Raw genomic sequence first — 16,604 nt, 5'->3', positions numbered from 1 at the left:
AGTGTCATATTAGCAATAATATATGAAAAAGTAGACACACCCATTAAAAGTAGAATATATCCCCTGCCGTTTTAAAATTATTCTGCAAAGTCTTGCCAATGCAATAAGACATGAAACAAAGGGTGTGAGTGTTGAAGATTAGAGATAAAATCTTCATTACTTGCAAAAAAAATTGCATAGATTGAAAACCTGAGAGAAATTTTAAAATGTGTTTAATAAACTGAATAGATATGAGAGGGTATCTACAAAATCCACAGTTCCTTTTGTATACAAACATGGTTTGATAGATACAGTTTTGTTATTTCTAGGTATTAATTGGTTGGTGAAAAGAAACAGAAAAATTGTTTGCATTGTCAGGTTAAAGAATCGGGAGGGAGAGCAGCACCATAAAACCTCAGGGAGAAAAAAAGTTGTCAGGAGGGCTTAACCTTGGTAAGAGAGAGATCGGTTGAAGTGAATCCCAGATTCTGCTGATGGTCTGGAGGTCACTGGCTTCCTTTGGCAGAGCCATGGTGGTGAAGTGAAGGAAGTGAAAGCCAGACCACAGCAGTTAAAGAAGGAATGTGATGTAAGAGCCAAGGCATTTATTTGAGTTTGCGATGGGAAAAAAGATTGAGAATTTTGTTGTTGTTGCTGGTTTGTCATTCTGTTTGTTTATGGAACCCTTTGTTATCTCCCATGCGAGACTGGAAACTTCTCAAAGGCAGGCTCTCTCTGCTTCTGTGAGCCCTGGAGTGCACAGCACAGCCTCGAATGTATGAGGCGCTCATTGGCTCTATGTTTAATTCATGACGATGAATGAAAGTTTTGAAAGAGTTGATAGTGGGCAAAATACAGAATGAATTTCAGTGAGTTCTCATTTATTAAAGCAGGCAGCCCTTGCGTTGAGACGTGCTGTCTTTGTGCCAACAGAAACAGTTGTACTGCTGCTCATGTCCCTGTCTCTCTCCTCACCAATCTCACTGCCTTCATTTATGGCTGGCTTTTGGGCTTTTTTACAGCTATGAAACCTACGTAGTGGAACATCACGCTGCTTCTCCCGTAGGGCGTGTGATGAGGAACGGAGTTTGGCTTTGGAGTGCTCGGAACCAGAGGAATTGCCGAGGACTCGGAGCCCAGCCCTGACCACTGGAGAGCCCACAACACGATGAACAAATTGAATTTCCACAACAACAGAGTCATGCAAGACCGCCGGAGTGTGTGTATCTTCCTTCCCAACGATGAATCTCTGAACATCATCATAAATGTAAGTAGATTCGACTTTAGAAATGTTTGAACGTCCTGTTCCCACCAGTGGCCACATTCAAGTTATTACCTGGTGAAGGGTGAGAGCGCTACAGAATGAGACCATTAATAATGTGACAGAATTGGGGGGTTAAAGTTGTCTACAAACTTTGAATTATGGCTTTAGAGCAACTGCCCTCAATATTCTTTCACCTGGGGGGGGGGGGATTACAGAATTTTGGTTACTATATTATAGAAAAACAAACACCTTGCTATTTTAAAACTGTGTCTTGAAATATAAATTTTTATTAATCTATAATATGATTTTGCTTTTTAAATGTTTTTGAGTTGTCACACACATGATATGGTAATAATTGCTAGCTTCTTAATATGCATCTTGATCATTAATCGTAGCCTAAATCTAGCCAATTTTAAGGACAGGCTGTGCACTTGAGCACTAAGCTGTTGCTATGGTTCATGAGTCAAGGGTAACTCTCTTAGTTGACCTGGATATTGAGGAATATGGTACTGTTTTTCTTAACTTCTAAAACTGAGTTATAATCTACATACAGCAAAGTATAGGAATCATAAGCATGCAGCTCAGAGAATTTTTACAAGTGTATACACCCCTATAACCAAAATCCAGCTTGAGATACGGTACATTTCCAGCACCCCAGAAAGATCTTTTATGACTTCTCCTTGTCAGTCATCTCTACCCAAAGGGTAATAAGTATTCCCTCCCCTATAGAGTAATTTGCTTATTTCTGAACTTCATGCAGCTGGAATTACATGGTATGTTTTCTTTTATATGTAGCTTCTTTCAGTCAACTTGGCCTATGAAATTCACTTATATTATTGCACATAACACTAATTCTTATTCTTGTGTAATATTCCATTGTATGAATATGCCCAATTTGTTTATCCACTTATTGTTGATGGATATTGGGTTGTTGTAAGTATTGGGCTATTACTATGAGTAAAAGTGTTAAGAGCATTTTATGTATATGCACATGTGTATACATTTCTGAGCCTCACCTAAGAGCAGAACTGTGAATCATAAAGGATACCTGTGTTTAGCTTTGGTAGACACTGCCAAACAGTTTTATGGTAATCAGAACCATGCCTAGCACTTTTCAGCTCCTCTCCCTGTTAGCGACTTTCATATTCTTCCTTTTACTGATTGTATTCAGATGGAATTAGGAAAAATATTGCCTCAGTGCAATGCCTTAAATTAGTTTTCTTTTTTTCCTTTTTCTTTTTCTTCTTTGATCTTTATTTTTGATAGAGACAGAGACAGAGTATGAGCAGGGGAGAGGCAGAGAGAGAGGGAGACACAGACTCTGAAGCAGGCTCCAGGCTCCAAGCTATCAGCACAGAGTCCAGTGTGGGGCTCAAACTCACGAACTGCGAGATCATGACCTGAGCCAAAGTCAGATGGTTAACCTACTGAGCCACCAAGGCACCCCTTAGTTTTCTTTGTTAACCCAATTGCTATATAAAAGAAAATTTCTAAGTGTTATACTGAATATATATGGCATTTAAATAGCTTCATTACAAAATTTACACAGGAAATGGCTCTGCTTATCACCGTAATTATTTTGGTTTTATTCTGACAACCACCACAGTTTCTGGGTTTTAGTTTCTTGATTTACTAATATAACCTCGTTTTTGCTTATAGGAATTGTCTGAGCATCAAACCTACCTCTTGGATGAATTTTATCATCTGTGGGGCAGAATTTCTGTTCATCAGCAACATTGCTATTCAGGGTACCCAAAGTTGTTTTTGAATATGTGAAGTGATAGGCTATCATTTTTACAACATTTGGGTTTTTTTTTTTTTTAATCTAATAAAACTTGGCAGCTTATCTTTTTCAGTGTGGTCATGGTCAAAATATATAAAATGTAATTTTGCTTATACAGGTGAATATGCTATTTCAGTTTTTATATACAGTTATATAAAGAGATACTAAATTTTTTTAAAATTCAAAATCCAGGGCATATAGCCTAAGCTATAAGAAGTTAAGAAACTTCTCTCAGTTCCATTTGTATGTTCCCACCCAGAGGGTTGTATATCCTTGTGTTCATGTGTGCATCTATGCGCACATACAGGATATGGAACAAAACCTTACTGACCTCAGGTGAGTGGAAGGAAGACTAATCTGGCTTCATGAAGAATACCGAGAGCCGGCTAGAATTTTCAAAGAGAGTAACTTGTCCTAAAATCTCAGCTAAGGAAGATAATTATGAATAACAACCATGCTACAATCATACTATGTAATTGTGTATATTGTTAGTGCATAGCATCATTCCCAACACTTACATAGTAGCTGCTATTATTACTTTAATTCCTCATCAGAGATTCATGTTACATCTCTTCACTTTCCTTATTTTGTAACATTAGTGTAATATCCCTACAGGATGGGCAGGACTGTGATCATGAATTGTACAGCCACACATCATCATCATTAAGGAGGGTTTTAGAGTCGGGGTGCCTGGGTGGCTCAGTCGGTTGAGCATCTGACTTCGGCTCAGGTCATGATCTTGCGGTTGGTGAGTTCGAGCCCCGCGTCAGGCTCTGTGCTGGCAGCTCAGAGCCTGGAGTTTGCTTCAGATTCTATGTCTCCCTCGCTCTCTGCCCCTCCCTGGCTCATGCTCTGTCTCTCTCTCTCTCTCTCTGTCAAAAATAAACAAACATTTAAAAAAAAAAGAAAAAAGGAGGGTTTTAGAGTCACAGGGACTGAAGTTGAAATCTCTACTCCTTGACATACTCTGCAGCCTTGGGCAAGTTGGTTTTTTTGCTCCAGTTTCCTCATCTGTAAAGTAGAGATGATCTTACTGTCCTCATCAGGGTCGTTGTAAGGATTTAAAGATGTAACATGAATAAACTGTTAATTGTAGTGTGTGGCAGCTGAGCATTGCTCAGTACGTGAGCACTTAACAGAGTAGCGCTTGTTTTAATTTCTTTGAGCTATGTTTGTGCATTTCATTTGGGAGCTCTGTTAATGGAACTCAAATAGAGAATCCGAACCCCCTGTGGGCCTGTTGAGATCTTCTTATTCCAGGGCATGTAGACCCCGCTGCCATGTCCAGACCCTTCTCTAGCAAGTGATTGAACAAAGGAGGGAGGAGGGACTCAGTTAAGTAGCATGGAGGCCCCTCATTGCTGGAAAACCAGTGCAGGACTGCCAGAGCTCTGTCTTTTCCTTCCAAGTGTTATCTCTGCATTCATAAAATAGTAAATGTTATTTGTATGGCTGTAACATAGCAAATTAACTGTAACAAAACCAGTTTTATCAATGGTTTCATATTTTTCATCATTTCTAAATATTTTTTACACAAAGATGGTTTATTCCTTGACGTGTAGTTGATAGAATGTTGTCTTTCTACATGTGAGGTATATTTAGTATCTGATCATTCTCGTTTCTCCATGAGGTTGAACTAGTAGGGGCTGTTTTAAATGATTTTAATCATCAGATAAATACTAAATATGGCAACTTGGAAAATTTTGGAAATAAAATTATGGTAAATGTAAGAGCCACAAAATTTTTGAGTGATATAAATAGTGGCCAAGAGTTTTATACTTGTTCACTAAAACTAAGGTAAACAATTCTTTTTTTTCTGGAATATATTTAAAAAAATTTTTTTAACATTTATTTATTGTTGAGAGAAAGAGAGACAGAGCATAAGCATGAGGGGCAGAGAGAGAGGAGGAGACACAGAATCGGAAACAGGCTCCAGGCTCTGAGCTGTCCACACAGAGCCCGATGCGGGACTCAAACCCACAAACCACGGGATCATGACCTGAGCTGAAGTTGGATGCTTAACCAATTGAGCCACCCGGACGCCCCTGGAATATATTTTAAATGTGCTTGCTCAATAACCATTGACATTTAGGACCAAATGCTTTTTTTTTTTTTTATTAAAAAGGTCCATATAGAGGATATTTTTAGATAATATTTTAATTCTTATTCTTAATACTTCATATACCCTATAGCACTTTTTAAAGCTCCATTGCTCCTGAAGGTTAAAGAACTTGAAAAATTTCACAATCAGCTAAAATGTAGCCTTCAAGACTCATAATATGCAAATACAAAAAACTCAAGCCTTTTTTCACAGAAGGTAAGACTTCAGAGCCACAATTTTAAACAAGAACACTACTTACTCCATAGTTGTTACAGAGCTTTATCAGTAGGCCCCAAATACTTGATTTAAATTAGCAGAAAAATAATAAGTATATGGGATATATGGGAGAAATGTACAGCATTATTTGAACAACAGTTACAGTTATAACATGGTTTGTTTTATGTATAGTTTGTGGTTTGGAAGTTTTCTGCTAACTTTTTTATCACATTTCATCCCAGTTGCTTTGTTTATAACATTTTAAAATACAGTAAAAACTAAGGATTAAAGGTATCCTAGATGGTATGGCATCTTAAGTCTCAAATTTGCAGTGTGTATTTCAACTTTATATAACGTTTGATAGTTTTCCCCTTACTTTATCATGTTGGTTAAGCTTATTTGTAAAGTAGAATTAGGACAATATAGAACTCAAAAATACACAGTTTTTTTTAATGAACAAAGAAGATGATTTCCTATTGACAAATATAGTCTCCCAGTGGTGTTTGTGAGTTTGCAATTCTTCATTTTCCCTAAATTCTTCAGTGGCACATTCATAAAGTGATGTGCTCAGTGGGCCAGAGACTAGCCCATAGTCCTGGAACAGAACAAAAGCAAGAGGCCCAGATGGGCATCAGACACCTGCTTTTATCCATCAGACATTTACTGAGTGCCAACTATATATCCTAAAAATAAGATAAGACACGATCCCAGCTTCATTGAGTTCCTGGTGCTTCTAAGCAGCGGAATTGGTGCTCTTGGTCTTAAATAAATACCTTTTGCTCTTTCCATTAGATAAGGTGCTTCAGATTAGTTGCCATTTAATAATGTGGAAAGAACAGCAAACCTTCACTTGGAATTATCACCATTCTGCATTGTTTGGCTTTCAGTTATCAAGGGGTTTCAGGGGTCTCTTATTTTCTGAATCTGAGTCACATATTAAGGTATGATAAAAAGTCATGAATTCAGAGTTAATTTAGAATTTATCATTAAAACTGTAAGTGGCATCAGTATCATTGCAAGTATAGTACAAGTGAGGGACAAATGCCCACATAATATATATAGCTGAAATGATAAACTGTCATGTTGTATATATTTTAAAATACACATTTGGAAATATTTTAATACTTAAATGAGCAAAGTTGTGAGTTGCTGCTTTGCCATTACTAGCTTATATGACTTTAAGCTTTGTGGGTTGTTCTTTCTTTCTTTCTTTCTTTCTTTCTTTCTTTCTTTCTTTCTCTTTCTTTCTTTCAGAGAGAGGGTAGGGGCAGAGAGAGAGAATACTAAGCAGGCTGTGCACTGTCAGCACAGAGCCTGTTGCGGGGCTTGAACTCATGAACCATAAGATCATGACCTGAGCTGAAATCACCAGTTGGACGTTTAACCTACTGAAGAACATGACCATAACATGAAGAAATTGACCATAACATGAAGAAATCATCCATAACATGAAGAAATTGACCTGTATGGTCTCTTAAAGTCAGCTCTAAGCTTTAGTGATTCTGAATTCAATGAGACAAACCCAACAGAATTACTGTCCCCCAAAATACTTTATTAAATATTGGAGAAATCATTAAAACTGTGTCTGTTAAAGACTATGTTATTATTCAACATGTGACTTTTCAGGATAGCCTATTCAGAGTTCCAAATTAATATGATTTTTTATGGTTGAATTATACTAGGACTTAGAAAGGACCCTTGTTTAGGTACTTAAAAGGTATAAAACAATAAAAGTAAGATAAATAAAAGCTAGTTATTCACTCATTCACTCATTGTAATAATATCTAAGTATTTTGCTTAGACCATCAAGAAGAAAACCTTCCTTGTAAAGATACCTGCCTAATTCATGATTCTGATAATCTGAGTAGGCTGTTTTGGGTACCTTCTGAAATATTTACCATGCGCCATGGGTTTAGAATTAAGGCCTCGTCAGTGTGTCATAAGATTTATGAGTCTTGTACAAGATTGCATTGGTACTTTATTGCCATGTTGTAAAAATTCGTATTGTGATAATCAGTATTGAAACACAACGCAGATTAAAGCAATTTCCATGAACCAACAGCGGTTTTGCTAGTGTTGGCTTGTCCTTTCAAGGCATACATTCAGGGTGTATTAAATTGCCTGATTGTGGTTCAGTATTTGGGTTTGAGTGACTTGTTGTCTCAAGTTGTGTTTTTTGTGTGCTTGTTTGTTTTTCTCTACAGGTTAAAATTCTGTGTCACCAGTTGCTGGTCCAGGTGTGTGACCTACTCAGGCTAAAGGACTGTCACCTGTTTGGACTCAGTGTTATACAAAGTAGGTCTTAGTCCCATCTCTGATATATTTAGCCAACTGTCACTGAGGAAGTGATATTTTATAGCTGGCTGTGACTTGATTTGGGCGTATTGTGATAAGATTGTGATTGGCAAAATACCCATAAATTCATCATCATTTTTAGTCTACTATTCGTGTTTTGATCTTAACTGTTGTGTATTTCTTACAAGACTTAGAATTTTAGGCCGTGTATCATAGTTTGAACTTAAAAATCGGTTCCTTTTCAGGAGTCTAAATTTTGTATTTGTTCTTTTCTGTTTTTATGAACCATGCTTGATTTTTGTTTCCTTGCACTCAGGGAACAGCTGGAGCTAGTAGGAAATTATCTTGCATGTTTTTGTAATGTGTTTCATAATTTTTGACATTAAAAAACTTAGGCATAAGAAAAATGGCTTTCGTCTATTCAAGTTTTCTTGCTGTTGACCATATAGTATAACAAAGTGATCTATTAATTTGCTCTTGTTTCCTGTTTTTCCCTCTTAACACCTTCTCCTTTTCTTCCAATCAGACTATAAGACTTAAAGATGGGGGATCAGTTTCTACTTTTACTTTATGTGAAGGCTTTCTTCACATGAAGCCTCCTCCACCTGCCCACCCCCATAATACCTTAGAGTTAAGTTCCCAGGGTTTACCTGCAGCCTTTCCTTACAAGCTTTTTCTTTCAAGTCATATGTTTAAATTTCTCTAATTTACCCTTATGCAAAAAACCTTTTCTATCTTTGCTCAGTTTTTCAAGAATACTTTTTTTTGTGTGAAATGTATTTAATTACATTTTATACTTGTAGATGAATCATATTCTACTACTGGAATCGGCTTAAATTTAAAGGCTTATGACATCTTGAGAATCTGGTTAGTACCATAAAAAGCTTAGATCTGCCAAGTTGGAAAGTGTATCATGATCAGTCCTTCTCCTCCAAAACATGAACCATCTTCAGCTGTCTTTTTAGGAGAAGCCAGCGAGCTTGGAGCAGGGAACACCTCAGGAACCAATGAATCAACCATTTGCTCTTCAGTTTTTTTCCTGTAGTAGTTAAAGCAATAAAAGCACAGATGCTTAGCTCCGTGTTTCTATTAGTACATCCCTCAGTCATTCTTTCAAGGAAGGGTTTGGGAGAAATAAGATGCTCTATAGATTCTAAAAATTGTTTCTTTTATTCTAAACTCAAAATTAATTCTTTCTTATTACCACAACAGCCAGATTGTTGATCTGTGTTGTTTAACAAGTCAGTCTAATAAAACCAGTTTATGGCTTCCTTAGATTTCAAACTACGAGTTTTTAAGATCTCTTTTTTAAAAGAGAGATTGTAGTGTGGCGAAAGAACATTGGAAAGGGACGCAGATGACCTTGTTCCAATTCTAGTTCTACCACTAGCTAGCTATGTAGCTCTAGAAATGTCACTTGACTTCTCTCGACTTCAGTTTTCTCAGGTGTCAGCTGGAGATTACTTCACCCACTTTGCAGACTTCTGATATATGCTTTAGAATTCTTAAAATATAAAGCCATGATCAGACTGTCAGATGGCAGAGATACAGTGGTAGTTTAAAAGTATGTGCTATTACGCTGAACAGTCTCCATTCTGTTCATTATATTGCTTCTTCAGATGGGAATTCAAGCCAAACACAAACCATATTCAACAAGAAGGTTGTCTGGTCTTGTTCACTTCATGTTTAACTGGTAGCATGTGAGATATGGGAGATAATTTGGCTGATCTGATAAGTGGATTTAAGTAGCATCCTTTTGGGTTTTTTTGTTTTGTTTTTGTTTTGTTTTGGTCTCTGGGACCTCTTATCCCTTTCATTCAAATTGGCTGGCTTAATATGCCAATTATAGACAGAGAAACTCTACCCTTCCTGTTCTCTTATGGCTCTTTTTCAAGCAAACCTCTCCAGCATTCAGTCAGGAGTGACAGTGTGGTCAGGTCTGTTATCCTTGGAGAAGTCAAAGAGACACCCTTCCCTTCCAGAGTGAGTACATTTTTATGCAGAGCTTTCCACAAGGATGCTGCCTTAGTGATGGTTAGAGAAAAAGGACTAAACTATTTTAAAAAGATTTACAACTTTGTACAAGATAGGAATGCTGAAGGTTTCTGTTGTGAAATATCTCTCTTTTAAAATATTCTCTTGGTGGGGCGCCTGGGTGGCGCAGTCGGTTAAGCGTCCGACTTCAGCCAGGTCACGATCTCGCGGTCCGTGAGTTCGAGCCCCCCGTCGGGCTCTGGGCTGATGGCTCAGAGCCTGGAGCCTGTTTCCGATTCTGTGTCTCCCTCTCTCTCTGCCCCTCCCCCGTTCATGCTCTGTCTCTCTCTGTCCCAAAAAAATAAATAAACGTTAAAAAAAAAAATTTAATAAAATAAAATATTCTCTTGGGGAAATCTGAAAATTTTAATATTTTTTAACAGCTTGTCTTCATATGTTTAGATTATTGTTACATGGGTTTTTAGCAATCATGGTTTCTGTTCATCTTAAGAACATCATCTCCTTGAAGAAATACTTTAGCATTATTTTTTTTGCATGAGATTCTTCTCATCTTTCCACGGGATCAGTCCAAAGACAGTGTGTTTTACCAGGGTGTGTTTTATGTGGAAAACACAGAGAAGAAATTGTCTTAAAGGATGTTCTTCACAAAGCGTGGGTCAGACCCTTCACTTGGAAATAGGCAATTATCCTCAATGTTGTCTCATTTCTTACATAGCAGTTAGGATGGTGTTTCTGCCCTGTTTCATTATTCTGCAGCTATGACAGGAGTCATCTGTGAGCTAAGCAAAAGCATGTTTCTCTAAGAGCAAGTAAGCACAGAGTTGGAAGTTTGACTATGCATTAGGATTGACCATAGAAACTTAGTAAAAGAAGGATGTGGAAGCCAGTATTTCTTCTAAATACTACATATTTTTAATAAGATGTGTTCTGTATTGCGAACACAAAATAGTTTATAAAGAATCTCATTAATGTCTAGCCAACTTTTTGTCTTTTAGTATCTTGTTGATTGTTCACGTTTTATATGTGAATTCAGAGCACATTCACAAATTGTGAGGCTTTTTTAAAGAACCCATTTTTGTGTGTATTTTCTTTAAAAAAATCATCTTTTCTTTATCATATTGCCTCCTTTTTTAATGTGCAGATAATGAACATGTCTATATGGAGTTGTCACAAAAGCTGTATAAATACTGTCCAAAAGAATGGAAGAAAGAGGCCAGCAAGGTACGACAATACGAAGTCACTTGGGTGAGATTACATTTATGAGCAAAACTATTTTGATTTTTTTAAAAGGTTTATTTTAGCTATTAGACATTAGAAAAATATTTAATTTTTTTAAATTTTAATTCATAAAAACACTATGAAGTAGAGAATGGAAAAGGGAAATGTGTAAGTTCTAAAATGTCACATTAATAAAGTATTAATAGCTTATAGCGTATGATAGATTTCAGGTATCTGTTTAAATCATGTTGGATAATAACTTTTTAGTAATTTGGGGATAATACTTTGAAACGAGAACCATGGAAAAAGAACTTGCTTCTCTTCTGTGGCTATGTTAGCCATCAAAACTGATGTTCTAGAAGTTATTCCTAATTTTTAAATCTACTTTTACTGTACTTTGATACTTTATAACTTTATTATACTGGTGCCTTTATTTAATAAACATCAATTCCATTTACATGGGGCATCATTCACAGGGAATTTGCCTAGTGTTTCCACCATATTAATCAGGAATAAGTCCCCAATGTCTAATCCTAGATCCTCCGATTCGTATTTAAGAATTCTTGGAATAAACGGGAAGGCTACTTGGAAGCTAACTACAAAGTAAGGAACGTTAAAGTCTAAATAAACAAACAGCATATTAGAATTTGGTATGTGGAATGTCAGAGGAACAAGAGAACATTTGTAATGAGGAGCAAATGGTCACCACAGGGGATAGAGCTGAGAGAGGAACTGGATCTCAACTAGAAATTTCCACTGGCATTTATTTTTATCTTCCCTTATGTTGTCATTGGCATTACAGTGAATGAGTATCAAATACATGATGATGCTTTATAACTTCCCAGTTTTGTATGAACTTAATATCCATAATGGACAACTGTCTACCCTCTGCCCAGCCACCACCACCACCCAGCCCCATTAGAAGTAGATAAAACCTTTCAAGGTTTAAAAGTATCTTGTAAATAATGGTATTTTGTTGAGTTTAAAACCCGTTTTGCAGTTACTAAAAATAGCTTTCTTTTTATATGTGTCTTTGTTTTAGGGTATTGACCAATTTGGACCTCCTATGATCATTCACTTCCGTGTGCAGTACTATGTGGAAAATGGCAGATTGATCAGGTATGAGGACAGGGAGAGACTCTAAACCTTCACTTCCACAAGCACTCACCTTCTAACATAACCAAATAAAGTTCTTGTGTGTGTTTGTCTCCATCTGCTAGAATACACATTTCAAAAGAGCAAGGATTTTAAAAGAAATCTTTGTGTACACTCATGCATCCTCAGTTCCTAGAAAAGAGGCACAGTAAGCGCTCTAAATATTTGTGGAATGAATGAATGAATGGATGAATGATAATGTTAGACTATTGATGAAAATGTTAACAATGTCACTGCCTCACATTGTCTGTACTCCCCATTTTCGATAACCAGTCATTCACCAAAAAGAAGATATTTCATTCAAGAAGGAACTAGCACTTTTGTGAAGAATGGAGAAATTAATTAAAGGACTGTATTCTTTTCTGGTGGTGAGATGGGGAGTAGGGCAGCAGCAAGAACTCTCCTGTAAAAATGGTGTCGATATAGCCTGGTTTTCTTTCCACCTTTGGGGTCTTGCTTCTGTTCTTGGCAGGGGCCTTAAAGCTAAGATTACACCCAGTGGAGCTATCCTGTGAGAATCTTAGATGCAGTTTGGCAAGGGCAGGTAGTTGATTCTTCTTCTGGAGGTGGGTGCATGAGCAATTCTATGCTACTGATACAGACTCAGAATTTACCATTTCAAAAGCTCAGTTTATCATTTGTATAGGAGGATTCAGTGCTGGAAAGCTTTCAGAGTTGGTTTTGTTAATGGATAGAAAATGCTGATGGAAAATACTAGAAATGTGAACTCTGTTTTCCTTATTTACTTTCAAACTCTGAGAAACTCCATTAAAAGATACAAAGATACATTTGGCTAATAAGTTATATGTGAGATCTGCTCTTAATATTTGTGTTATTGCCATATGTAAATTAAAAAGTAAAAAATATTAGCCCATAAATAATTTTTTCTAAAGGCCAAGAAACTTTCTTAGTTACTTGGAGTTTATGTAAAATTTTTGCTCAATTTACCTACTAAGCATGGAATGTGCTGAAAAGAAGGAAAATACATTATTTAGCCACAAATTAACCCCCTGGGGCTAATGAATGTTTAATTCATCCCTGTACTTCTGCTCTTTTCCCCAGGGATGAACTAGTCCAAACACTGTGTGGTCAGCATTATAAAAAGAAATGCCTTGAAAAGTACTCTGTCCCATGGGGAAAAAATTACATAAATGCTTTATTTTTAAACTCATCATACTTAAACATGATCTTAGTTAAAATAAACTCATGTTTTTATTGTCATCAGCTAATGCATTGTAAATCTCAGGTAAACCTTTGACTTAAACTAATAGGGGAGGCAAGTAAGCTCATTAAATACACACACACACACACACACACACACACACACACACACACACACACACTTCTTTTTTTTCCTTGCATTTTTACTTTGATCACAAAGGCATCCCATTTGCCTGTGACATTTTTTGGAGCTTGACCATGTTTTTCCCCAGTCAGCACTTCTTATTCAATGTATTTAATGGGAACTATATTTATTTCTGACTTCAACGGATTGTAATGAGTGCACTAGTAGGATTTCCATCTGTGAGGAGTATCATGACTGTCATAACATGTTCCTATAAAACCACACCCATAAAGTAACATCCACTTAATTAAAAAAAGAGAGAGAGGGAGAGAGAGATTTAAAGCAAGCTTTTTTTTTTTTTTTCCAGTTCATTCTGAGAAAGAAAACAAAACACTATAGTTTTTTTTAATGGGCATTTAAACAAATTTTTTTTATAAGGACCTTAGGGTATTTGTAATGTGCTCAGCTGAAAAACAAAACAAAACAGAGGAGCAAAACATTAAAGCCAGGATTGTCCCCTCAGATTTGTCCTTGTTTCTGTCATATGTGCCGCATTATTGCAGCAAAGTTACTTTAACGCAGACAACAAATGCCTAGGCTTCTAGAGTAATACTTGTTTCAGTGAAATATTTACCATGTTGGAATGGATGATTCAGATCTTGCTTCCATTCTCTGAATGAATTAAATGTTATAGGCCTCAGGAAATGTTATTTTTGCCTGTTGGGGTAGTCAGACTTGGAGTCCTACCTCCCTGCAACCTGGGTGAGGCAGCAATCAGGTATTAGCCTCAACCCCCCACCCACTTTTTTTCAAGGAGTGTGGAGGGAGGAAGAGGGAACAGAAACAGAAGAGCTCTTGTCACCAGATGGATAGCAGGATTTGGGTTCTGTTTACACGCCATTGGATTGTTCCATCAAATGTGAGTTCTGTTTTCTTTTATTTTCCTAGTGACAGAGCAGCAAGATACTATTATTACTGGCACCTGAGAAAACAAGTTCTTCATTCTCAGTGTGTGCTCCGAGAAGAGGCCTATTTCCTGCTGGCAGCCTTTGCCCTGCAGGCTGATCTTGGGAACTTCAAAAGGAATAAGCACTATGGAAAATACTTTGAGCCGGAGGCTTACTTCCCATCTTGGGTAGGCACTGTTTTCGAGTTTTAAAGTGTTTTCTCTAGCACATTTCTAGTTCATTATGCTGCTACTCAGGTTGCTTCGAGAAATGGGAACACAGATGTTTGTGGCCAGTAAAACCCTTCGTGATGCCCAGATAGAAGTTTAACACTTAAGAGCATTGTACACATGATCTCTTGATATATTTGATCTGCTCCTTCCTGTTAAAGGGGAAGAGGATTTCTGTCCATCCTAAATGTGGTGGAACCTGGAACTTACCAGCCTTCTTTTGGCAGTTGCTTGGTCTTTGCTTTCTTATTTACTCTTAATTCAAGCATCATTTTCCTCCCTTTGAAGGGAGAAAAACATTACACTTTGAAAAGTAAGATCATTCACAGCTTTTCCTATGTTGAGAAAACAAATTAAATAGTCACTTTGCCCTGACCGCCATCTCCTCCACTCTCGAGAGAGGAACCACGCCTTTACGGCAGCAGGCAAATTTAGGTTATTCGAACTGTCTCAACTGTCCTTTCTCCACCCAACCCTGCCCATGTCTATGCCCACCCTTCCTCCAGGCCTCTGTTGAAAATCTGATTTTTTTACCTTATTTCCCAGATACACTCCTCAACACAATTCCATCTGCTTTCTGTCCCCGACGCTCCCCTCCACTCCTCATGCTGTCCCTACGGTCACCAGTGACCTTTAAGTTGCCGAATTCTGTGGACACTTTCCACTTCTTTTCTCGGCTGCATTTGACATAGAACCACTCTTCATTTGGAGATCTCCTCCAAACGAATGCTTTTCTTTTTTTTAACAACCACCTATGTGCCAGTAGCTCCCAAATCTGTTTCTCTCCTCTGTGTCCATGAGACAGCTGTTTACCCATAGGCACCTCAAACTCAAAATGTCCCAAGTCAACTTCATCTTTCTCCCACCTGATTTCATGTATTCCTGCCTCTGTGTCCCTAATGTCAGCTAGTAGCACTGCCATCCACCCAGTCACCCAGAAACTTGAGTCTCCTGCAGAGCTCTCCCCATCACCCTTCTTTCTCCCTGGCCTGCCCAAACCAACCGAAACAACCTAGAACATAAAATACTTGATTACCCGTCACCAGCTTAAGAAATCAAATTCTCTTGAAGTTTCCTTGTGGTAGGCTTCCTGAATGTTTGTCGTGTGCCCTCCCCAGCGTCCTTGCTCCCGTCCCCCAGGTTCCAGCTCTCATCAGCACTCAGCAGCACTGCTGAGGAGGCTTGTTGTCTTTGCCTCTGTCTTTAGAGCTTGCGGATGAGTGGATTTTGCTCCTGATTTAAATCTTCAGGGGCTTCCCTCTCACCTACAGAGTGAAAGCCAGGCTCCCACACATAACCGAGGAACTTTCCAGGATCTGATCTCTGCCAGCCTTTCCAGCTTCCTTTCAGGTTGTCCTGCACCTTGAATTTTATGCCCTAACAACATCCAGCAATCCCTATGTCTCCAAACGCCCTGTAGTATTTTGCACTTCTGGCCTTTCTTCCTGAAGTTCCCTTAGCCAACAGAACCCCTCTCCCTGTTTGACCTGGCCAACTCCTGTTCATTCTCCAAGACTCTGCTCAGATGTATTTCCTTCTGGGCAGACTGGCTAGGTACCCAGTGCCCCTCCTCTGGGCTCTAGAAGCCCCCACTATGCGTAGTGTTTTACATCTTATTTTCTGTTTATCTTTTGCCTCCAGTGAACTGTTTATTAGTATATTCAAAAGGGCAGGCTTAAAGTATACCTTTTCTGTTTCTTCAGCACTTCACATTGAGGTGCTCAATATAAATTTTTGTGAACTGATTGCCAGCATGTCAGTTGTTAAAGAGAAACCACAAAAGGTATCAAGCTTTTACATATCAGTGTCTGTGGAACCCAAATTAGCCTATGTTTACATCCGGTAAGTTGTCATCACATACTTGCTGAATCTCGGTCTTTTAAATCAGATCTTCCCAGTCAGTGCGCCATAGCTTCCAGAGCACTGAGATACAAGTTTCTTCAACCTTTGGGATCACGAAAGCCACTTACTTCAGTGCCCTTGCAAATATTATTTTCTGTGTGTTCTTTGAGCCGAGAAAAGTTAACAAATACTAATTTAGGTGATCTCCAGGTAAAAGGAGTCTGAAAGAAAAATCTGTAACTTGAGTTCTCAGCAATATTAGCCAGCAATCTATCATGTTTAAACAACAGGAAG

At 37.9% G+C, this 16,604-nt stretch overlaps 1 protein-coding gene across 8 annotated transcripts in view; it reads left to right on the top strand.

The window, feature by feature from the left end:
• Nucleotides 1-16,604, top strand: part of FRMD6 (FERM domain containing 6) — a 241,979-nt gene that overhangs the window by 200,895 nt on the left and 24,480 nt on the right. For 4 of the 8 annotated variants that reach the window (XM_086709764.1, XM_086709760.1, XM_086709759.1 and 1 more), the window contains 5 exons: nucleotides 1,002-1,246; nucleotides 7,548-7,638; nucleotides 10,775-10,878; nucleotides 11,894-11,970; nucleotides 14,240-14,426. In XM_086709764.1, coding sequence (XP_086565890.1) covers nucleotides 1,148-1,246; nucleotides 7,548-7,638; nucleotides 10,775-10,878; nucleotides 11,894-11,970; nucleotides 14,240-14,426 — 558 coding nt within the window. In that variant the 5' untranslated portion in view covers nucleotides 1,002-1,147. Of the gene's footprint in view, nucleotides 1-1,001; nucleotides 1,247-7,547; nucleotides 7,639-10,078; nucleotides 10,683-10,774; nucleotides 10,879-11,893; nucleotides 11,971-14,239; nucleotides 14,427-16,604 lie in introns of those variants that run through there. The other 4 variants (XM_025919536.2, XM_025919535.2, XM_086709762.1 and 1 more) reach the window with 4 other exon arrangements.

This window comes from Puma concolor, chromosome B3, assembly GCF_028749965.1.
Source record: "Puma concolor isolate L17-30 chromosome B3, mPumCon1.1.hap2, whole genome shotgun sequence".
Taxonomy (NCBI): Eukaryota; Metazoa; Chordata; class Mammalia; order Carnivora; family Felidae; genus Puma; species Puma concolor.
Note: the sequence above shows the minus strand (reverse complement) of the source record. Positions and strands in the feature narration are given on the sequence as shown.